This window comes from Varanus komodoensis, unplaced genomic scaffold, assembly GCF_004798865.1.
Source record: "Varanus komodoensis strain SLA01 unplaced genomic scaffold, ASM479886v1 scaffold1, whole genome shotgun sequence".
In the NCBI taxonomy this organism is placed as follows: domain Eukaryota; kingdom Metazoa; phylum Chordata; class Lepidosauria; order Squamata; family Varanidae; genus Varanus; species Varanus komodoensis.
The window spans coordinates 121,196,564-121,221,040 of NW_025335268.1; the positions used below are offsets into that span (position 1 = coordinate 121,196,564).

At 43.9% G+C, this 24,477-nt stretch overlaps 1 protein-coding gene across 1 annotated transcript; it reads right to left on the minus strand.

Annotated features, from left to right (window-relative positions):
* On the minus strand, positions 1-12,126 carry LOC123033972 (glutathione S-transferase Mu 1-like). Its single transcript, XM_044450954.1, has 8 exons — positions 11,990-12,126; positions 8,548-8,626; positions 6,218-6,282; positions 4,138-4,219; positions 3,939-4,039; positions 3,542-3,637; positions 3,340-3,450; positions 1-530 (listed from the first exon to the last, which is right to left on the minus strand). The coding sequence occupies exons 1-8, from the start codon at positions 12,023-12,025 to the stop codon at positions 441-443; spliced, it is 660 nt and encodes a 219-aa protein (XP_044306889.1). The 5' UTR covers positions 12,026-12,126; the 3' UTR covers positions 1-440.
* Positions 12,127-24,477: the final 12,351 nt, after the last annotated feature.

The following is a 24,477-nucleotide window of genomic DNA, read 5'->3' on the forward strand; positions in this document are numbered from 1 at the left end:
TTTCAGTGGCCAGGAACTTTTATTAGATACGTCATATCTTGGAGTGATGCATTTGGACACTCCTTGATGAAGTTGACAGGGATGGAAGGATGCAGGTGATTCACGGTCGCTCACTGAGACATTTGCTGGATTCACACAGGACAGTAACTCATACTCAAAGTGGGCTGTGGGTTGAGTCGGTGTCGGTTGCTATTGAACTGTCAGTTGCCGTGTTGTGTGAACCAAGCTGTGCTAACAAGGTGTGGTTTGTTAACCATGCACAGCTCATAACTCAGCAACAAAGCATGGGCTTTCTCTGTGGGTTGTTCATAGACATGGTAAGGTTGAGTTCACAGTCCAACAACCATCCACACTCATCCTTGACTATGTGTTGTCGTGTCACGTGAATCTAGCAGATAGTCACAAGAGTCAACACGGCAGCCTCGTGGTCTCATCTACTCTTATTTATTCCCCCACAAGGCAGTTTTCCAGAAGATGGGAGTCTTGATGTAACGGGCGGAATTTATATAGGCAGAAATCTTCTCCAAAGCCTGTAGAGAAAGTCAGAAGAAAGATCTTCATTAGCTAACAATGGCATTGCACAGTTCAGTAGTCCGAACCTACCTCATGAAGAAAACTGCAAATGCCTGCTTAGTATCGGGAAGCCTATTAGCCATGACATGAGACAGTTGGCATTTTTTAAAATGTGCAAAGCCTTTATCGCAACCTGGCATGGCAAGCCTTTCCAATGTGTCCTTGCAGCAAGAGCTGGTGTGCTGGAAATCGGAGTGCAGATTTAAGGGGGCCAAACACATTCATGGAGGGTAAAGCTGTCAAGGACTACTAAACTAGATTTCAAAATGCTACCTCCAGTAAAGGAGGCAGGATGTCTGTGCACACCATTTGCTGGGGAACATGGGTGGGAGGCTGCTTTTGCACTCATCCTGCTTGTGGGAACCTACAGCAGCTGGATGGCCACTGTGAATGGACTGATGCTTTTGACTCTGACTCCCATCAGCCCCAGCCAGCACAGCCAATGGTGTGGAAAGCCAAAAGTCATAATCCAAACACTTGGGTGAGTGCTAAGTTGGCAAAGGAAGATTTCATGGCGCAGACTTAGTCACATTTCTAGGTAGCTGCCTAGAACTCTCTAGGGCGGGGTAGTCAATTTCAGGAGGCCTAGGGCCATTTTTGCTCCTTGGACCTTTCCCCTTGGCACGCAATGCCTCTCTCTATCTCCAATGACACTGAAAAAAGAAAATAAAAACCATTTAACAGTTGGCAGCTGGAGCAGCTGAAGTACCCAAAGGGTCAACATTAGCTTGTTTGCCTTGTAGCTATAGAGCACTAAAAGAATCCAGTGGCCATTTCAGATTTGTTCTTATAGTTGGGTTGAAATATACTGGGGGCCAGTAGGGGTCCTATCTGGCTTATGGGACCGCATGCTGCTCACCCCAGACCTAGACTGGAAAGCCAAACAGCCTGGATGAGTGGCAGAGTACAAGCAGTGACAGAGGCCAGTTACTCTATTATGCTCTGGAAAGGCACGGTTTGATTTTTATGAGATTCCTACTGGTCCACCGCAGCACCTATTCTGTGGAATTTGGGGCAGGGAGGAGGTAATGCCTTCCTGTTGGAAATGAGGAAAAATAGGCACTCTCGTGCTCAGTCTTTAAAGAAAACCAAAAAGAAAGCCAGTGCTGAAACATGTGTCTTGCAAGAAAGGGAAATCATGCCAAATCTAAAGACATTCTGCAAAAAAACCCCAGATGACTAATCTTTGCCTTAAGGTTGGGGTGGGGAAGAAAGCAAGTAGTTGATACTTTTAGATAATACTTAAACCAGTGGAGTTGCCCTTTGCTCACTGGAGAAGTCAATTTAAGCACCCCAAGCAATGCAAGTATGAAGCAAACTTTTCTCAAGCCCACACCTCAAAAAGCTATTGCAGCAGCTTAAACAACTCATCAGTTCCTATCAAAGGAGGAATTGTGAGGCATCTTTCACCCTGTCCCTGTAGTGTGTACTTTTTTCAACAACATAGAGATATAACATTCTTGCACTGTAACTTGGAAGTACAGATTTTAATAATTTGGGACTGAGGTATTCAAGCAACTTTTAAAATTGTCACTGCAGCAGGAGAGGAAATGCAAGTTTTCTCCCTTATCAGCAGTAGCATTATAAATAGAATCCCTTGAAAAGGGAAGCAGGGCTGACACCATCTGCTTTTGGCTTTCCTCAGCTGTCATGGAGTATCAGCTTTTCTATCAGGCCATCTGAACGGTTTCCACCCTAACCAGCTACTGCAAAACCCCTAACCGGCTATAAAAAGTGTAACTTTGAGAAGTGGGCTGCTTCTAGTTGAAAGACTCCTAATGAATTGATAAAGGCACTGTGCACCTAGTCTGTTCTTCTTTCCTTACTGGATTTTTTTCTGGTAAGAAGGAATGCGGAAGAAATGGTAGCAAACATGGGAGGCTTACAAAGGGATGCTGGCATTCTCTGGATTTCTGGTAAAATTGCACAAGTAAGGCAGAGGTAATTACACAATAAAGAGCTGCATTCTGATGAAGCTTTCATTGGGTCATTGCCCAGCCTCATTGATAAAATAGGGGCTCAGAGAGTTTTGCCTTGTATTCATATTCCTCTCATGTTTTTGGAAAAGCAGATCCTCTGCAGATTCTGTGGGTCAGATTCATAGAAATCCAATGTCATTTAGATCTGCTGTGGATTTCTCTAGCGTCCCTCGTAAAGCCTTACTTGTACAAATTAGGGACTGTGATATAATGACATGGTAAAGGCAGAACAATTTGGGGAAGGTTCCCTGGCATGAAGAAGGGCTGTGCTGGATCAGACCATCTAGTCCAGCATTCTTTTCACACAGTGGCCAGTCAGCTGCTCACGGGAACCTCACACGCAAGCCTGGAGTGCAAGACCTTCCTCTTCCCTCAGCCCCCGAGCCGGCTGCCTCTCATAACAAAGGACAGCCAGCAAAACAAGCAGGCATGGATAGCTTCTCCTTCGGGAATTCATCCAAAACCCTTTAAAGCCATCCAGATTTGTGGCCTTCATTATGTCCTGTGCAAGTGAATTCCATATTTTAACTCTGTGGGAATGTTCTTTCTCTTCTCTGAATTGTCTACCAATTCACTTCATGGCATGACTCCAGGTTCTGTCATGAAAAAGGAAGAAAAATGTATCTCTGTGCCCTCTCTCCACCTCTGTCATGTCTCTCCTTCCACTCCTTTTTTTAAGCTAAACAATCTCATATCTTGTAATTGTTTCTCAAAGGAGAGTTCTCAGTCCAAGCAAACTTCAATAGTCTATGGTGGAGATTCATGCATAAATCACAGTAAACATCACCTCAAAGCGAGCAAGGAAATCCTTGAGATTTCTAAACTGATCCAAGCATTTTGGCTCAAAGATCCTTTGCTGGTCCAGGACATCATATACAAGGAAATCTACATAGGTGATCTGGAAAAGGTAAAAAGGGAAAGCATTTTATAATGAAGCAGAGAACTTGAGCTATCTTTGTCTCTGTTTAAAGCACATTCAGTACATATACCTTCTTCCCCACAAACCACTTCTTGTCTCCCAGAAATTGCGAGAACTGCTTGAGCTTCCCAGGTAGTTGCTCCATGTACTCAGGCTTAAGTTTTTCCTGCAAGAAGAGGTAGATGCATAAACATTTCCAGCTAAAGTCTCATGGACCCTTGAACTATTAAGCTTCCATGTCTAGGCCTCTTCTCTTTCATTCCCTCCCTCCCTCCCTTGCAATGCTAAACACAGATTTTTTTTGTTTGTTTGTTTCCCTTCCAACTTCAGGATTATTTGTTAAACCTTTCATAAGTGCTGAATTCCTGCTTATTCACTTCATATTTATCCCTAACCAATTCTCAGTTCACCTGTTGAATTCCTGATCTGAGCCAGTGTAGAAAGAGGGCACAAACCACAAAACTCACAAAATCAGGGCTGTAGCACAGTCTTGCAAATCCCATTCGGAAATCCATGACCTGGTTCTCAAGGATATCCACTCTGATCATTTCATCTTCATTCTCACCACCTGTGACAATGCAACATAGAAAGTAAGAATCTCCTGCCAACCCACCATTTAGCAGCAATATGTTTTCATTTTTAGTGGGCATTCAAATAATCACTCACACATTTTGTGCTTGCGTGCAATGTATCGCAGGATAGCATTGCTCTGTGTGATTTTTCTCTCGCCATCAATTAAATATGGGAGCTAGGGAAAGAGAAGAGGGTTAATGAGGCCAGATAATTCATATGTTATTTCATAGTCCAGTCATCCTCGCTGGATAACTCCCAACTTTCTTAGGATAAACAGTAGGAGTATGCATATTTGAAGATTATGTAAAGAAGGAATACACTGTTGCATACTAAATTTGTTTCTCAGGGCCTTCAAACAATGGACATAGCAATTCTGCACAGCGATGGCCAAAGTTTAAAAAAAATCCTGCAATGATTTGCAGATGGGATTAGGCAAGCACTAGGTTCCAGCAGCTACCTCAAAAGGCAGTCTCTTGCAGAAAAGACCAGGGAAGGAGCAGCAACAGCAAAGAAGGGCACGCTCCTATAACTTTGCAATATTGTCTGGGGGCCATAGGATTCTTTGCAGCTCCAAATCCAAGGCCTTCAAACTCTGGAGCCTGGACCCTGAAGACAAATCTCCCACTCACTCCATGATTTGAATTCACACAAACCTTCAAATACGCAGAGTTATATGCCTTGGAGTGCATTTGACCTTAAATCATTTTCTTGTCTAACTTCTTCCTTCTTTTAGCATACAGCACCTTTTCTTTCTACCTTCCCCTCTCACATCAAACTTCCAAATTCTGCATCAAGGAAAAGTAACATCTCCAGTCAGAATATCTTCCTTTATACTTGCACTTAGGAAGGTTGTGTTAGAGGGCACACTGGTATGCCACAATGTCGTATATAGCCATGTATTTCTCTTAAGACATAATTTGCTTTGTCAGACCCCCTTTTTAAAGGAAAAGCAGGTGGGATGCACTTTCCTGAGCAGCCAGAGTCTCAGGGGAAAGCAGAAGGCATGCATCATCCAGAGGAGAGGCAAGGCAAAAAAGAAACAGATGAGGTTCTCGTCATGCAGTGGGCATACATCTCACCACCCCGTTTTCATGAGCAAATATCCCTTGCACCTTTGTGTTCTCTTGGCAGCTCACTTTTTGCCAGCTGTAAAGAGAAAGCAAGGCAAAGGAAAGCTCTGCCTGAAGCCCCTTGAGAAGGATGCCCAGGATTGGTGCTTGCTCCCCCAGATATTGTACAACTCTGGGTTCCACACTGGCAAAACTGTGCATCTCCACTGTTAATCAAGTGCACTAACACAAAGCTGAAAACATTTGCACATATTCTGGGGACAAACACATGCGAGCACACATACATTGTTTCCACATCACTGACTGTCTTTCCAATGAGCCACTTGGGCCCCTTGAAAGGGCTCTCAGTGGCTGTCAAAACAGAGATCATGTAAACTAGCCATGAGGCTGGAGAGCCTCATCTCCGTGGAATGGGGGTGGGGGAAGGTTAAAAGGACAAAAAAAGTTGTGGCAAGCTGTAAGGACTTGAGATCATGCGGGGAGACAACAAGCCAGGGCCAGGATGCCAAAATGCCACTTTTGCCAAGTGGCTTGCTGCTGGTTCTCAGTAACCACAATGGGATCAGTTACCTGGGTTTGGATGACATGACAACTCATCACAGATACCACAAGCCCTAGAACAAACTATGGGTTGTCAGAGAGGCTTGTTTCTCTCAAAAAGCCACCCTCCAAGAAACAGTCCAGTTCAAACAGCCCAATCACCCATCACGCTTGTCACCCATGCCTTGGAAATCCAGTGAGAGTCTTTGTTGTAGGATTCATGGGGCTGTGCTGTTTTTAAAGTCACATTTGCTGAACATTTCTTCTCCCTTGCCTTTTTTGGCATGTGCTCAAAAGAGAGGCCAGAAATTCATGGGAGAAGTCAAGATCACTGCAGCCCACTGCTTTAAATTCAACTCCCAGGCAGTCCTGGTTTTCAACTGGGATGCAGGCTTGACTTGTGAAGCAAAGCGGTCATGACAATCCAAAGTGGTTTTGCAGGAGTGTGTACAGTTCCCTCCCCTACTTACTTTTGCCTATCTCAGTGTGAGCAACAGCAAACACCCCCACCCCACTCAACCCACAATTTCACATCGCTGGTTATGCCAACAGCTGCTACATACATTTGGGAAGTCCAAGCCCAGCTTCTCCTTCACGTTTGTCCACTGACTTCTGTCTATATCAGGAGCTGTAAGTATAGATTTAAACAGTAAGTGCCAAGTTCCCTTCTATACATGCCCAAGTTTCCTTTCTCTTTAGTGCTCAGTTTCTCCCTTGGGTCAGCAATTCCAAATGTTTCCAGTTATAACCCTGATATTTACACATTCCTCATCCCCACATAAAAACTGCATTTCTACCTCTCTGTTTTGAGGGAGTATAATAAAAATAGCATATAGCATAAAGGTGGTCCTTCTGCATAATTTCAGAAGGATGGGTACAGGGGCTAGAAAATTACAATGAAAGAACTTATTTTGCTTTCTGCTCAATCATCACCAAAGTCACAGAAAATGCAGTAAGACAGGAGGAGGTTGTGGATCTGGAACATACAGCCTCAGAGGCAATAGGACCTGATAGCCAACATTTTTGAACAGGCATTCAATTCTACATCCTCCCAGGTCCTGCAGACTCTACAAAACCATATTAAAACTCCTGCTCCCAAGAGAGAAAACTAGTAAAGAGCTCAGAACAATGGAATATTATAGCCTTAATATTCCTGCTCCAAAGCACTGGTATTGCCCTGATAAAACCATGCAAAGTGACTAGAAGTTACTGCTGTCAGCCAGAGATGTGTACTGCCTCTTCGCTTTACTCCCTTTTCCCATCCTAGAAAGTTTGGGGAAAGTTCTGTGTATTAGTTCTGCAGACACAGCAACCTGGTTCATATCACATGACAACCTACCATGTGGTTTATTTTCATTAAAAAGCTACCCTGCAAATTCTTGGCTTGTTTTATGGTTGTTGTGTCATCTGAACCCAGCTGGGCAATTTCTTGTGTGTTGCCAGGAGAGGCTGGGGAGCTACCTGGCTGGAGCAGCAACACCTTGTGCTGCTCCTCAGAGTCTTGTTCATGCCACCACCATCCCCCCTCAGCTATTTTCAGCTGACAGCTGCTTTTTCACTTCCACAATTTTCTCCTCCATTTTACTGCTTTATCATGGCATTTGTATATGCTTTCCCATCCTACTCATTGCTCTATAACCCATACCAAAGTGTGCCAGCTAGCAATGAGAAGAAATGGCAAGCTAGAAGACCGGGGACCCCATAGCAGATGGAAGAAAGGCACTTTGTCAGTGGGTGTGCTTACTTTAGAGTAAAGTCAAGCCAGCTCTCTTTTCCCTTTAAGGTGTTTACTAGCTAGCAAATGAAACACCAAAGGGGCAGGGGCAATGCAGGATGCTTTGCTAAATATTAGAGAAGTGGAGATACTTTAGGAGCAAATGTGCTTGCTTTAGAGTATTGTGACACAAGTGTTTGCTTTCAAGCAATGTAAGTATCAAAGTGGGAATGTGGGATGCTTCTCTAAATAACATGGGGAGGGAATGTGCAACAGCAAAATGTTCCCCCTCCCCCTAAATGCTGGTGACTTTGCTACTGTGCTCATGATTTGACAAACTGATGCAGAGGATGGAGAGTTTGCCTTGGTAACAGCAAGCCCTGTGGGCAATTGCAGAAAGGGTGCGGAGGCAAGGACTGGGGCAATGAGGAGTTCTGCAACAAAGACTCCTGGGTTACTTGCCAGAGCCATCAGGAGAACTTAGGGTGAAAGAGGAGGAGAGCAATCCGTGACAAGTCCAACTGACTGTAGGGAGTTCTGTGTATTGTTTTGCAATGAACCAACCCGAGGTGGCTTATTTACAGGGTGACTTAACCTGATGTGCAAAGCCAGCCCATGTGAGTCTCTGTATTCCTCCAGATCCCTAAAACATTCCAAGAGGGTTCAGATTTGGATTCTGTCTGTTCTGGAACAATGCCACTTTGATTCTGAAAGTACAACCAGTAGTTACAGCAGAAGATAATCCCCTCTCTCTCCAGTCAAACTAAAACCATGAATGGCTTTTAGACTATCCTCTCTGGGTCAAAGTATTCTTGGAGATCTAGCTTTCTCTGCTCTCTTGCTTTCTGTTCAAGAGAGAAATTCTTGCTCCAAAAAGATGACATCATTTCTGTGCTATGGGAAAGGTCAGTAATAAAATATGGCAGAATTGTAGAAGAGTGTTTGTTCAGAGCTTTTGTGTGTTAGTACAGCAGGGGAAATGGTGGGGCCCAGTTCTGGCAGAAAGCAGCAAAAGTTTTGAGAGAGACACACCATCATATTGAAACCATCTGACATAAGAAGTTACCAGCAGAATTTCCAAACACAAAGGTAACTGCCCCTTTCCCCTTTGCTTGACCCAATGTTCAGCAATCAGAGGCACATTGCTTTTGATCTTGAAAGATCCTTTTAGTTCCTTACCTTCTCCCAAGCCACTGTAGTGCTTGTCCTCATAGGATGTTCCTGTGTATTCCAGAAGTAGTCTGATTGGATTGGCAAGCTGCAGGGGGTAAAAGAAGAGAATTAGTAAAATGGAATCCAAGGCTCTGAGAGATAATCAAGATAGCTTTATATTACCTCCCATAATAAAATCAGGCCATATGCATGTCTCTGCAGACCAGTATGCTGGAGCAGAGAGCAGCAGGTGTCCCTGCACTTGTGCCCTGCTTATGGACCTCCCATGGGCCACCGTGGGAACAGGTAGGCCTTTGATCTAGCTGGGCTCTATTTCTGCTCTTAAAGGTAGGATCCTGCATGTTTAGACAGAAAAAAAACTCCCATCCAAAGTAGCATTTTGTAGGACTTTCTTCTGTCCAAACATGCACAGGACTGCAGCTTAATATGTAGCGGCTAATGAGGCCTTTTATAGACAAGAGAAGCAACAGTGGTTCCCTTCCACTATCATGCTCACATTCCATATTCCTGAAAGCTCTGTTCCCTGTCAATGGCTGCACCTGAAGGACATGATAACGTAACCCGTGGCTCATCATAACAGGAATAAGCCTAATAAACTGCTCAGCCACAAGGAGGTATTTGGAGACATGTGCTGCTGTCTTAGATTACGCACACATCATCCACACTCTGGCCAGTCTTAACTGTAGGTTGTTTGAAACAAGACAGCACCAGACCAAAGTTAATGACACTCACTTGATTTTAAATAGATAAAAGTAAGAAAATTTTAGGGATCACAAGATGCATTTATCTGCAATGAATTGAAATCTTTTCCTCATAGCCATGCCAGATGAGAGAGGTGCACAAAAGCCTCCCGGGAGGCAAGGACCATTTGCATTATGACAGACCAAGATGGACAACTCGAAGCCCTCCAGATCTCTTGGCCTACAATTCCCTTCAACCTTCGCTAGAACAACCTATGGTGAAGGATATCCATTCCTGCAAGAAATCCTAGTTTAGCAGGACATCCAAATGTAGCCTCTGTCATTTGCAGGAGACAAAACCTTAAATCAGGAATGGGGAATCTGTGGTCCTTTAGATGTTGTTGGACTCCAACTCTCAGCAGTTCTGGACATCATGGTCAATGGGCAGGGAGGGTGGGAGTTGGAGTCTAAAGGACCACAGGTTCCCCACTCCAGCCATAAATTAGCAGGCATCTGAATTCCCAAGTAGACCTCACTGGACTCAGGTTAACCAAGCAACCTGGGCTCAGAGAGGCTTTAGACACCCCCCATCTCCCCCTCCCCACAACTGTCTTATTTAGCATCATCAGAGGAAATCTACGTGTAAATCGGCTGGCAGAACTATTCTTATTGGTTGAAATGTAGTGTAGCATTGTGGGTAGAAACGTAAGCTGTATGAATCAGGATCCAGCCCCTACCCGGAGTTCACACATCAGCTCTGCTGCAAAGCTCCCTTGTGGCTGAGATCACCCTCTCAGCTTCAAGCGCACCTCCTTCTGGAGCTGGGTAATAGCTGGAGGCAAATAATGCCAATCTGTCCTTGCAGCAGGGTTGTTGCAAGAACTATTAAGATAAGCAGGAATAGTTTGGCCACAGTGTTATACACACTAGTAGCCACAGGGCCAGATTACCATGTTTGCTTTGTGTGGACCTTGCCCTTAGAAGCTTCAGTTGCCAGCAGCTCTCCTGTTTTCAGGGACTGCCCCTTTTCAGCAAGTAACAGCTTTGCTGAAGGAACTGCGCTTGTACCTATATGCTTTAAGATGATGTGACTAGTATAAAAGCCCTAAATTGTGGGAGGGCCCATGGCCCAGAGGAAGAGATGAGGTTTTATATGCAGAAGGTTCTCAGTTAAATGCTCACCATCTTTGAATGGGGTAGGAAGCATTGGAGAACTGCTGCCTGTCAGTGTTTTCAGTACTGGACTAGATGCACTGATGGGCACCAGACTATTTGAGAAAGCTCCTCCTTTATCAGCCTGCCCAGTCCCTGAGCTCATCAGATTTAATTTAATTTAATCTAAATATTTATATGTCCTCCTTTGCAGTGGCCTCAGGATGGCTTTCAGATGAGGCACTTCTGGTGGTTCCAGATGAAGGACAGAACATAGTTCAGTGGCAGGACTGTGCTTTGTGTGCCAAAAGTCTCAGGGATCTCCAGGCAGGTCTGGGAGAGACTCCTCTCTGGAATCCAAAAACACTCCTGCCAGTTAGATTAGATGGCACTGGCCTGGATGGGCCAGTATTCTGACTCAATAGCAGGTAGTCTTAGGTTGATTTGGTAGATATTTTCATGCAGTGATGTTAGTCATCCTGTGTGGCCCAGGCATTACATCCCCCTTTGCAAATATACCTATATTTATTTATTTATCGATTTATATCCTGCCTTTTTCCTACAAGGGGCTCAAGGCAGCCTACATCTCCTCCTCCATCTTATCCCCACAACAACCCTGTGAGGTAGCTTGGGCTGAGAGTCTGTGACTGGCCCAAAGTCACCCAGTTGGCTCCATGGCTGAGCGGGGACTAGAACCCAGGTCGTCTGAGTCCCATTCCCATGCTCTTCACCACGACACCACACTGGCTCTATGAGCATGATCATCAACCCCATTACTGAACAAAGAGCTCTAAGACACTCCACCTCTGCCTCTGAGAAATGAAGGAGCCAAGCCTGCCCACAGAGGGGCCCATTTGTAGCCAAGGTGGGCTACAGGAGGATTGCTCCCCTAATTTTTCTCTTTCCCTATTTTTCTTTTCCCTTTTACAAATAAATATTCTTTTTAATTCACAATTTTTCCTTTAAAAGGCCTGCAAATCCGATGATGTTTAGGAGACACCCTCCACACACAACTTTTAGGCTGACTCTTGGCCAGCGGCTGACTTTCTCAAAAAGCTGAGGAGAGAGCAGCAGCGCCTTCCCCTTCTCCATGCCGTGCCCATTTTCCTCAATCTGCTGCCCGGTTGTGGCCTTCATTTCCAAGTGCAGGGGTAAGGCTGCCCAGGAGCAGGGGAGGGAAGCCGCTCCAGCGCCGGGACTGGCTGGCCGATTCCACGCCCAGAAGAAACAGCCTGGGAGAAAACGCTTCCCTTTAAATCTATTAATCCTCACTGAAGTTAATAGGGAAGCGCACCGAAGGGCCGGAGTGGGCCGCAGATTCGGCGACCCGTGCCTGCCTGCTGAAAAGCAAGTGCCACCGACTTCAGTGTGGCTCACTTGCAGGTTCGTGTGGGCATGCAGGATCGCGGCCTCGGGCTCCAGGGCCGCTGCAGCCCCACTTTCTTGCAGGATCTACGACTTTTGACTCGCAGGCAGGCAAGCAGGCAGCGACGAGTTTCCTGCCTACAAATGAGTCTTCGTAGCACTTCTCCGGTTGCATCTCGCCAGTCAAAAGAAGAGGGACGTCCGCGTTACAATGGAAGGCTCGCTAGTCGAGAGGACGCCCCGCGACTTACCCCACGGATATCCCAATAGCCCAGCGTGACTCCCATCTTCCTCGCGCAGCGATCTCCAATCTCCCTGACGACTGTTGAGCGGCTCGGCAAGCGCTGCTTTCCTGCAAAGAGCTGGAGCCCCTTTTAAACTGGCCCGGCCAGTTAGCCTCAAGTTGCGGATGCTCCGCCCAAGCCTTCGCCTCTCCTGGCTGTGCATTCGTCCCACCCAAGCCAGAAACTCCTGCTCCGCATTCTTGCTGAACTCGTGAAAAGCAAAGGCACCTTTTCAGATTGCTTCCTAGTGCTTTCAAATCCAGACCTTTTAGCCACAGCGGAGGCCCGTGTCCTGCCTTTGCAAGGAAGACCTAGCTGGAGGGGCCTATTAGCATCGTTCAGTCCGGGTATGTGGGATATGAGACCTTGCTTGGGCCAGAAAGCACATCTCTTTCCAAAGTTCCTGCAGAACTTGTAACTGCATGATCTTGCTTAGAGAAGGAGGTGATAGAAAGAAAAAAAATCACACACCACATAATAAAAAGTACACACCACAAATTGGAATCCATTCCTCTGTGGTACTATCTGCAGTTTTTGCAGTCCTACAGAGAACTGAAAGAAGAGCAGAATTATTTCTGTCCAGCTTCTGAAATCAGTTCAACTTTGGAACCTGAGTGGATAGGAATTCTCTAGAAGTTGTAGTTCACTTGGATTTTCAAAAGGCTTTTGACACCTCACCAAAGACTCCTGAGCAAACTTAGTAAACATGGAGCAAGAAATGTCTTTTTATGGATCAGTAACTGGTTAAGGAACAGAGCTGGTGTGTTGTGGTGATTAGAGCATTGACTGGGAACCTAGGAGGGCCAGGTTTTACTTCCCATTCAACCATGAAGCTCACTGGCTGAATTGGGCTGGTTAGTCTCAGCCTAACCTACCACACAGGGTTGTTGTGAGGATTTAATGGTGCTACGTAAGCTGGCTTGGGTTGCTCAGAACAGTAACAAGGCTGGATATCAAGAAAAATGGAATCAGTGGACAGTTCTCGAAATGGTGGCTATAAACAGTGGAAGGCATGGTAGGCATGTCATGAGTGGAGCTGGCTGGAGGCAGGGGTCAGACTAGATGATCTGGGAGGACCTCCCCCCCCCCCCCACTCCTGACTCACTCTGTTTCTATGTTTCAATCCTCCAGGAATCTAAATTGGGACTGTTGTTTTCAGATGCATTCATAAATGATCTGGAATTATGGGTGAGCTGTGAAATGATCATGGTTCAACATGACCCTAAATTATTTAGGGTGGGTTAAAACAAAACGGAATAGGGAAGAATTCCAAAAAGTTATTGGAATTAAACAGGAATTAAAATAGCAAATGAAGTTCAGTGCAAACAAGTGTACAGGGATGCCCACTAAGCAAATAAAATTCTAACTTGGTGAGGTCTTAGCTGGCAGTAACTTACCAGGAAAGAGAACTTGGGATCATGGTAGATGGATCAATGGAAACTCAACTCAGTGTCCAGCAGCTATGAAAAAACAAAGTCCAAAGCTAAATTGGGGATTATTAGGTAAGGGATTAAAGAGAAAACTGCCAGGATTGTAATGCCGCTATACAAATCTCTGTAGAGTGACAACATTTAGAATACTGTGTACATATCTGACCACTACACCTCTAAAAGAATATCTAGAAAGGTACCTAAATTGCCAAATAATTAGGAGAATGATTTGCTATGTAGAAGGGTTACAGTTTTCAGCCTCCTTAGTTTAGAAAAGAGGCATGTCAGAAGAGGGAAGAAGTGTGTGAAATGAAGTATGGTGTTGAGAAACTGTTCATGGAGTTTTTCCTCCCTCTTTTGTAATACTCGAACTAGGATAATCCAATGAAATGAAATGATTGGAAGCTAAGGACAGCCCAAAGGAAGTGCATTGTTAACATGGAACTGAGCTACCAGAAAATGTGCTGATGGCTGCTAACTTGGACGGCTTTAAGAGGGAATTAGAAAATAAGCATGCAAGTCTATGCCTGATCAGACAGAAAAAGGCCTAGTACTCCCAGCAAGCCCAAACCAGCCATGAGGAGTTGAAGGCCAAAGGGCTACTGGTCGTGGTAACTATATTCTGCTGCAGGATCACCAGCACTGCGCTTTGGAATACTAGTCACTTGTAACACCACCAGTAGCAGGCTGTTTCTTTCATGACCTGCCTTTGGACTTTCCAGAGGCCTTTGGAAAACAGGATGCTGTACAAGGCAAGTGTTTTGTATCCTTTTTTCCTTACCCAGCAAGGCCCTTCTTATGTCATCCACATGCAGTATATGGAATGCAGCAATTAGAAAACATTAACCCATTTTACAGATTGGAGTACGGAGCTGAGAGCCAATTTGTACAAGAAAGCCAGTAAAATCCTATTTCAGGGACTAAACACAACCAGGTTCAAGCAGCAGGTACCTGGATCTGGGGCCAGACATTTCAAGCACAAGCTAAATAAACAAAAGATGCCCAGAGAGTTTAGGAGAGGGACAGGACAGGGACAGAAAGAGAAAGAAGTCATGGAAAGACATGCATGGTCACAAACATGGCACTAAGGCTATGGAAAGCACTCAGGCAATCTGGGTTCTAGTCCCCACTCAGCCATGGACCCAACTGGGTGACTTTGGGCCAGTCACAGACTCTCAGCCCAACCTACCTCACAGGGTTGTTGTTGTGAGGATAAGATGGAGGAGATGTAAGCTGCCTTGAGCCCTTTGAAGGAAAAAGGCAGGATATAAATTGAAAAATAAAAATAAATAAATAAATAAATGATGCTTTGAAAGAGGAATGGCAAAACCCTGTCCACAGGAACACTATATGACATCTTTATGATGAGGGGGAGGCAATTCTGCAAACTCTACTCTAAATACTCCCGGGTGTCTATCATCATCACTGTGTAGCAATTTCAGGAAACTGGTTGGAGATGTTATCAGGGTTTTAACTGGTGGAGAAATACCTGAGCAGATAAGAATCCTGCACTTTAGTTACCCACTCTAATAAATCTGGCAGATGTTAGGCAGTGAAGAAACTCTCTGCTCCCTTTCAGCTGTTGGTGTCAAATGGATGGGGCTTGGCAGCATATACAAAGGGAGGCCAAGAGGCAGAGATAGCCCGTTATCCACAAATGGCCCAAATGCACTCCAAGCAGTAGTTCAAGGGCGATCACAGATCAAAGTATATTATTAAGAATTTGGGCTTGATGTTTAACTTATTAAATATGTGAGTCAATTAGTTAGTACTAATGTCCCAAATAATGAAACACTGAAGAAGTTAATATTTGCCTCTGCTGAGCAGTGGAGTAGCGGAGCCAGACCAAGCACCAGCGCTTTTTGATTAGCAGGGAAGCTGATGTCATCTGCCACCCCCTTAGACATCTCCCTGTCCTCTGAGCTTAGCTGTCATCTTCACACTAGCTAACATGCACTGGTTTTTCCCTGCAACAATGTCTTGTTTGCTGTTACGTAGTTGTGAGCTATCCTTGCTATAATGCAAAGTATTTGGGGGAGGGGTGTTTTGATCTAGCAAGGGCAATTAAAACCCATTCACTTTATAAATGGGTTTTAATTTGGCCATTTGCTCCAGAAATGGCTATTTCTGGTGCAAATGAAAACTACTAGGGTCCCATTTTTGGACCCTCCTTGGAGTTGTGACTGTGCAGGTTGTCATGATGAGTGCCTTCTTGTCAAAATTTACCATGGAATTGCTGCTCCTGGTGTTTATCCACACTCTCTGCTGATGTATGTACTAATTACACATGGTTATCCTTCATGAGACTGGACAACCCATCCACCCCTAATCCGAAACTAAAGTGGCTAATCTTGCGGTGTTTCTAGACCACATGTAATGCTCAGGAGGGAGAAAGTTAGATTCTCTGTGATGGACTAACCGCTGTTAGTAAATCAATTACTTGAGATGATTCAGCAACCACTGAATAAGAGGTGGATTTGAAAAGAAACCAAGCATGACACCCTGAGGAAAGAGTGCTGAAATTCTGCAACAGCCCTGATACAAGTGGTTTCTGCGAGTGGGCTGGCTTGTCGAGACCATTTTCTGTGTCCTACTTTGGTCATATTCTGTCACTGGAATCTTGATGGAATCTGCAAAGTGTGGGTATATATTTTATTCAAGGAATATGAGGGGAGCACATGTCTAACTGAAACAGATTTCTAACTCTCCTTGTCTTGTATGGGCTCCTTCTTCTCTGTGGCAGTCTAGCAGGCTTTGTAGAAGATAGATCTGGATCGACATATTTATAAAATGTGTACAAGGATCCTAAATTCCAGTGCTCCAGTGCTTACACATCTCAAGGCTTCTCTACAAATATTCGGCACTAGACTAGAATGTTGGAATAGCCATGGTTTTAAAACATGATTGTCCTAGTAAGTCCCGGAGTCAAATCTCACTGAGACTGTAACCTATTCACACTTACATGGGAGTAAGTCCTATTGAACTCAGTGGTTCTTACTTCTGAATAAAAACTCTAGGAGCACAGCAGGATGCAAGGTTTCAGGACCACCACTCCAGCCTCTTCCACAGGCACTCCAGGATTCAATAATCAGTCTGGTCCTGATCAGGAGGACCAGACTGATTATTTATGAAAGGAACATTACTCTCAGGGGCAAACTGCATGACAAATGTCATGGGTAGCTTGACCTTTAATGTTTCCAAATTGCTGGGTGGCACTGGGGACCAGGATGATCTCAGCTCCTCCCCAGTCACAGCAGGTAACAACACTGACCCACTGTATAACATTCCCTTCTGAGGACAATAGTGATGTTACTTTTTCTGAGGAAACTTGTGTTTTGTGTTCCTTCAGGAATGTTGGACCTACAACGACAATCATGGCTCCTGTTTTTGGTCAGAGGTAGAAGGAAGATCTGTTCATACGTACATAATGGAATGTATGAGAGTCCTATTGACTAGTAATGTGGAATATAAGTTAATTGAATAAATATATTTGTGAGGAACTGCAAAAAAAAACCCAAGGCATCTCTGGAATCGATCCATCTTACTTTTTGCTTAATAAATTTATTTATTTATTTAAAGTTTTTATATGCCGTCCCCTTGCTATATAGCCTCGGGAAATCATTAGTCTTCTTCTGTGAGTATGTTTATTGTATTCTTAACCCTAAAAAGAACTATTGACTCCTGGCAATGCAACATAAACATTAGCATAAGCAGATTTGTGCTGACAGGCACACCCTGTTAGGGTTATACATTTGTTTTGGGGTAATGAGTAAGTGACTCCTGTTACACTTATAGCTCACATACAGAATGTCATACAAAAGCTGAGACAAGGAACAGGAATAGGGAAGAAACCATCGCCCTGAAATCTAATCTAATGCCTCTTCCAGTGACATCATGGGTTGCTCTACTGAATAAAAAGACGTTTCGTTCATTGGGGATCAGATTCACTGCTGCTTAATTTCACACGGTGATTTCACATTCTTCTGCAGTGAGGCTGGGTTAGGAGCAAGCTGTTGCCGTCCCCAGAGGACTATGAGCCATCTGATACACCTGTCTCATGTTACGTACCTCTGACATTGTTGCCTCACCCTCTGGCCTCTGTAATCCTGCCTTACACAGAATTCTTGTCCAGTTCTTGGGCCATTCTCTGGGCCTTCCTTCTTTGATTTTGCCCCTCTGGGTTCTTAGAGCCCTTCCGGTGCTGAAATGTCCACTGATGCACATAAAGATAACATATTTCCTGAAATCTAGAAGTTGTGCAAACCTATCACCCTTCTTTAAGGTGAAGAAAATAAAAGATAAGCAAGATAAGCCTACCTTCTTAGCACTCCTTTTATTTCACTACTTTGACAAGATAAAATGTGTAATGAATAACTTGGCACTGAATCTCTGCAGGGCTGGGCTACTTCTCCCTGCTGTCCCCCACAAAAGAATGGAACAATTTCACGATTGATTTGAACAGCAGGTGGGGAGGTGACCAGACAATGACCAGAGCAGGGGAAAGTCCATCCCTCCCAGGAGCTTAGAGGACAGAGCTGGTATGAAGTGTAGGCATGTCTGAGCTTCTGTTTAAGGTCCACATGGACAGGCCACTGATAAGCAGCCCTTGTCTTTGCTCTTGTAGTTCACCACTGCAACCTGTTGTTCACCTGCCTCTCTCTCTGGCCCAGCCAGAAGAGATGGTGAGGAGGCTGAACTGCAGGTGTGACTGCCATCTTATTTGCTGATAGTATTTGAGCATGTGCCCTGGTTGCAAGCATCTTCTTTTTGGAAAGTCCCTCTTCTTAATGCTAAAGGACAGCACCTTTCTTTCAGAGGTCTTTGGTATCGCTATATCTACTGGCACTTACCTTTGGGCTCCAGGCTTAACTCAGATGTTTCTTTGTTTAATATTCTTTCCACTATCACCACCACAAATCCAGCTAAATAAATGGATCTCATTGTTGATGATTCCTCCTCCTCCTCCTCCTCCTTTATTTCATTTCTGTACCATCTCATAGTCGAAACTCTCTGGGTAGTATGCAACAGTCCATAAAACAGATATTAAGCTACAGATATATGTACAATGCAAGAATTAAAATATAAACCAATATTAAAATGCAATAACATATATAAAATAAAAATACATTACAACACATTAAAAGTTTAAAATTTTAAAACCATTTAAACAAGGCAGTATCAAAGAGAGAGATTTGAGCACATTTGTGTGCAGATGGGCTGCTACTTAGTAGACATGTGTGTCACCGGCATTCGAAGGGGTGCATCCATTTCTTCTATGGCATGGAGAATATACTTTGTGCAGGTTACCTTGGTTATGGGAGGAGGGTGTATGAAGAGAGGCTTGGCAACAACAGCAGGTGAGATTCCATGCTGTAAGTACAGTAAAACTTTGGACTATGAGGAACTTGGTATGCAAGTGTTTTGCAAGAGAAGCAAAGAGTTTGTCTAAATTTGAATAAAAGAGCGATGTCTTGCAGTACGAGTATTTTGCTCGCTTTTCTTGCCGAACGTCATGTCACAACTGAGCGCCAGGTCTCTTTCTTGCTGTGGGTGTAAGTACAGCGTAACCTCCCCTCCCCCCATGAGCACAAATGCGATCGCGCCCATCTCCCCTTTCTAAACACATTCCAACCATCAAAACCCTGCCAGGAAACCTCGTTTTTCTAACCCTAACCCAACCCTGGTGCACACCCTAAACCTAACATAGGTGCAAAGTTCCATTGAAAAGAGGGCGATTTTGAAAAAGCCTTCCTTGAATAATTTTTTCTGCACTGCACCACATTTCTGCCCATTCTGAACACATTCTAACCATCAAAACCATTCCAGGACACCTCGTTTTCGTAACCCTAACCCTACCCTGGTGCACACCCTAACCCTAATATGGGTGTAAAGTTCCATTGATAATAATGTGATTTTGAAAAAGCCTTCCTTGAGTAGCTTTTCCTGCACCACTCCACATGTCTCCCCATTCTGAACACATCCCAAGCATCAAAACCATGCCAGGACACCTCGTGTTTCTAACCCTGGTGCACACCCTAACCCTAATATTGGGGTAGTATTCCATTGAAAATAATGTTTTTTTGATCAACCCTTCCTTGAATAGCTTTTCCTGCACAGCTCAACATGTCTGCACATCCTGAACACATTCCAACCATCAAAACCATGCCAGGACATCTGATTTTTGTAACCCTAACCCTACCCTGGTGCACAACCCTAACCCTAATGGAAGGCGAAAGTTCCATTGAAAAGAGCGCGATTTTGAAAAAGCCTTCCTTTAGTAGCTTTTTCTGCACAACTCCACATGTCTACCCATTCTGAACTTATTCCAGCCATCGAAACCCTGCCAGGACACCTCGTTCTTCTAACCCTAACCCAGTGATGGCGAACCTTTTAGAGACCGAGTACCCAAACTGCGACCCAAGACCCACTTAGTTATCGCAAATTTCCAACACTGCAATAAAACCTGAAAACGGAGGTTTTAGTTTAGAAAAAACACCTCACAGCCAGGCCAAGCAAATGTACGTATATCCTTGGCAGTGCACTGACTGGCCATGGGAAAGCTCGGACGAGTCGCGGCTAATGAGTCGCAGCACGTGGTGTCATCGCCTGGCACCGCTACTCCTTTCCGAGCATGCGCATGGCCCCTGTGTGCACTGTTATCCGACACTGGGCTGCTGGGGCAATGCTGGGGCAGCTTGGCTCCTGTGCTGACAGAGAGGCCTCTGTGTGCCTCCTGTGGCATGCATGCCATCGGGTCGCCGCCACTGGGCTAGGGGCAGAATGGTGTTTTTCTGAACTTCTGTTGCTTCGCCACCTTATCTTGCCATGGTGTGTTGTCCAAAACTCTGCGTTTTGGCTCCCTTCACACATTCTGATGTTAACATTTGACTCTACCAGTCTTTATAACTCGATGAATAACTAGTAAAGCTGCCCCGTCACACCCAGTCTGCCCCTTGGAAGTGCCTATTGCTCAAAATCTTAATTATCCTTTTCCAAGACGACCTACTCACATTGTGAAAGTGTAAAGAGAGAAAATAGCTGGAACGCTCATCAGATAATTTGCCCCACTGTGCATGGCCGCAGATTTTATGTTTGACAGTTAGCCTTGCATTAGCACGCATCCATTCCTTCCCAAAACCCCACCTTTTTATTTTGCAACATAGCAGGTTTCTTCTGGCAACCTTCCTTCATTCTAACCTCAGGACCCATTACTCCAAAAGAGGACCATTAAATGATTTCACATAAGGCCGGCATGTGAAGGGCACATTCTTTGGTCTCTTTGAACATGCAACACTTGATCAGGCTAATGGGAAGCTGCTACATGATGTCCCAAATAATACACTATAGGCTAATTGTGGGTCAAGCAACCCACAGATAACCTACAATTTCTAGTTAGGTGAACATGTTTAACCCATTATTAACCTATAGAGTTCAGGTCTGAATGTTACATGGCAACCCCAGGTTGGACTGATCAGGGCTAAATATTCAAAATGTCTAGAAAACTCACCTGGTATATGCTTAATTAATTAATCCATGATTTGCCACAGTTACTTGCAAACTGGGTCATAGTTAAAACCATAGTACAACACTCACATGTTAACAACAACCTGTACAGTGGGCTGTCATTAAGTGCAAACCAGGCCACTATGTAGCTATTTCCTTCCTTAGCAGATGTTTGTGGAAAGAAAAATGACAAAAGGGAAAATATGGGAAGGTTTCTGCTATGGAGTGCCATAAATGAGGCATAAAAGCTTGATCTAGAAGCACCAGAGAAAAGCACATACTGCTGCACCCAATTAGAACTACATATTTTTGTTCTGGACATCTGAGCAAAAGGCAAAAATAAAAGCTGAAAATAGAAACCACACATTTTGTAGGAGACAAAAGGAAGAGCATTTCTTGCATGGGACTGGTCACATTAGCAAAGTATTGTTAGCAACATGTTTCAATATCAAACTAAATTGTATAATAGCATTGAAAATACCAACCGTTAAATACAGTATGATTTGTATTAGGGAGCCTATGTGGTACAGTCATTGGAGGACAGAGTGGAAAACTGGCCCGCAAGGAAATGGCCAGGTCAAAAGAATGAAGATGCACATCATTTTCATGGTCTCATTAGACCAAATAAAGGCAAGCTGAAAATTGCAAGCAAGCAAGCAAAGGAGGCCCTCCTTTCATGAAGAAAGCAGGACATTCTAGGTGCAAAAATATATGCTGATAGGAGTATGTCACAATTATCATTTGAATGCTAGACTGTCTTACTTAAAACATCTTCACATACTTTGAGTAAGCAATGCTTTGTCTTAAAAAGAACTTCACTCAAGAGAAAATGTTTCCATTGATCTTTTCAGTGTTTTCCAAATTTCCAGTATCTCCATTATGAAGGTGTTTTTTAAAAAAAGGGTTGTGGCAGCAGGAATGTGGGGACTTCTTTTTCCAATTTTCCATGGAAGGTTTTCCAAACCTTTATATTTCTAGGTTTATGTCAAGATTTTGATGTTACACTGGTGGTTGTGTTACAGCTCTTTCTCCACGTTTATATACAATTCCAAATCATACTGACCACATTCTAACTAATGTCAATCATAACTAAAACAACAGTATCAGCTATGGAATAAATCTTGTCAAAGGCAGTGGATTTACTTCTGAGTTACCAAGCTTAGGCTTGTGCAGAAAGTGCTACAGTGAGACCTAAGGTAGTCATTAACTGGTTTCAACTGGTTCTGTTTTAATAGGTGGGTTTATTCAGAAATACTTCTCATGAAGCTCAGTTGGGTTTACTCCCAAGTAAGTCTGCCTAAGGTGCCAGAATATGTACACTTGCAGGTAGTAAGTCCATTGAATTCAGTGGGATTTATTTCTGAATATAAATCCAATGTAGCTGGTTTGAGGCCAGCACTTTCTATGTTATGCACCACTCAGTTAACAAAAAGTTCTTCATCACTACACTGAAATCTCTATCACTGCTTTCTGTCTCCCTAGGAAGTTAAAGTAATAAGTTATTTGCCTTAATGTAAAGCTATGTAAGGTTGTAATGTTGAGTAGCTTATCTTCTATCTCTGTAGTAACCTGCTATTCCCAGAGCAATTTTGCCTTAGTCTTGCAATATGGAGTGTGAGATATTGGTGTTTTCTTAATCACTTCTAGTATCTGGTGGTTATAAAAAAATTAAATATGGCATTTGCTAAAGGGTGGGAAACCTAGACCACAGGCACATTGCCACTTATCAATTAAGACTCGGTGGCCAATAAATGAAGGACCTGTCTAAACAGTAATTATCTCAACAGGAAAGGAAGAAAATATTTTGCCAGTAAGTACTTGTGTACTTTTGGTGCTGCACCAACTTTTTGTGAGATTCAATATCCATGAGGAAGTTGCTGTTTTACTAGGCTCAACCTGGTATTTGTATTTTTATAAGCTGTAAATTGCCCAGAAAGCTTTGGCTATTGGGCACTATAGAAATCAAATCAAATCATATCATATCATATCATATCATATCATATCATATCATATCATAAGTGAATGAATGAATGAACTTCTGCCCCTCAACTTCCACTGTTTTGCATGCTATTTAAACCGAATCTTGCCCATTTTTCTCCCCAACTCCCATGCCAAATTGTTGTTTTAGTTTGAAAGGACGTCATCACTGAGTTCTTCCAGCTAATGAGGGATCATATGGTAAACACGATGAATTCATGACATCACATAGCCAATCAGGTTTGGTTATGTGAGAACATCACTTTGGGCAACTGAAGCTCATCCTTTGCCTCCATTCTGTGGGTTCCATTCCCTCTGCCACTTACTAATACTCCACAGTTAGACTTCACTGGCCCGTTGTGTCTACACCACCCAAAATTAAGCTCCGGTTTTGTTAATATAAACACTGTCCCGTTTCTTATTTTGCCTACTCAAGAATCCTGTGGTTCAGCTATGGAAGAGACAGACCTAGGTAACAGTTGCACTTTCTGTTTTGAGAAATAGTGGTCAGTCGGGGCTGCCCCAAAATATTTTGCTGCAAATAAAAAGGTGACACCCCACCCATAGCAGGGGGACAGGACAAGACAGCATTCTCCACTGCACCCAGAAGCAGAAAACTTTGCTGCTGCTGCTGCCGCTACCGCTAATGGCTACTGTTTGCTTAATGGGAGGGCTGGCCCTGGAGTTAGTCATTGCTACTTTGTCCCAGATCAGCGGAGAGTAATCTGTTCAGGCTTCAGTCTGGCTATAAAACTCAGGCTTCATGGTACAACATGTGCCCTGTTTTGTTTCTTCCCTGTCCCCACAGCCAGTCCATGCTGCTGTCAGATGTTTTGGTTGGCTCCCCTAATGGTTTTGCCAAGTCTGTGTGCATGAGCATTCACCCGAGCATGAGAAAGAGGAAATGCATCCTTGCCTAGGCAACCAGACTGTCACTCTCCATCTTTCCAGGCTGTGCGTGTGAGTCCATTGCCCAACAATGCTGCAGGGCAAAGCACTCATCCTAATGGGAATGGATTCCTCTAGATCAGTTCTTTCTAGAAATATTGCATTCTTTCAATAAAACCTGTGAAAATTAGTTCTAAAAAACCCCTGTGGCCAGTACATGCATTGTTTCGGGTCAGCACTAGTTATTACAGGAATTTTCACTTGCTTCTTTGAAATGAACTCTTTGCTTCTTGCTGGCTGGGGCATATTGGAGCTTGCACACCACTTTTTGTGTCCAAACTTGCATAAGATTGTGCCATAAAAAAAGGAAAGGCAGCTGTTCAGATCATATCTTCAGAGCTTAGAACAACCATTTTCAGTGTTGATATGCAAGTAGATGTATTAAGAATTTCCAGAAGATGGTAACTTCTATATTCATGGGGGTAGTCAGCAGAGGAGTAGACAGACATATGGTTAAAATCCCAATAAAAACTATTAGGGTCTCTGAAAACATACACAATAAACCCTCCAAGATTGTCAGCCACAAGGCACTAAGACCCCCTATCTGCTGAGACCAGTCTCCAGCCCAGGTTTCTCATCTGTAAGAATAGCAAGAAA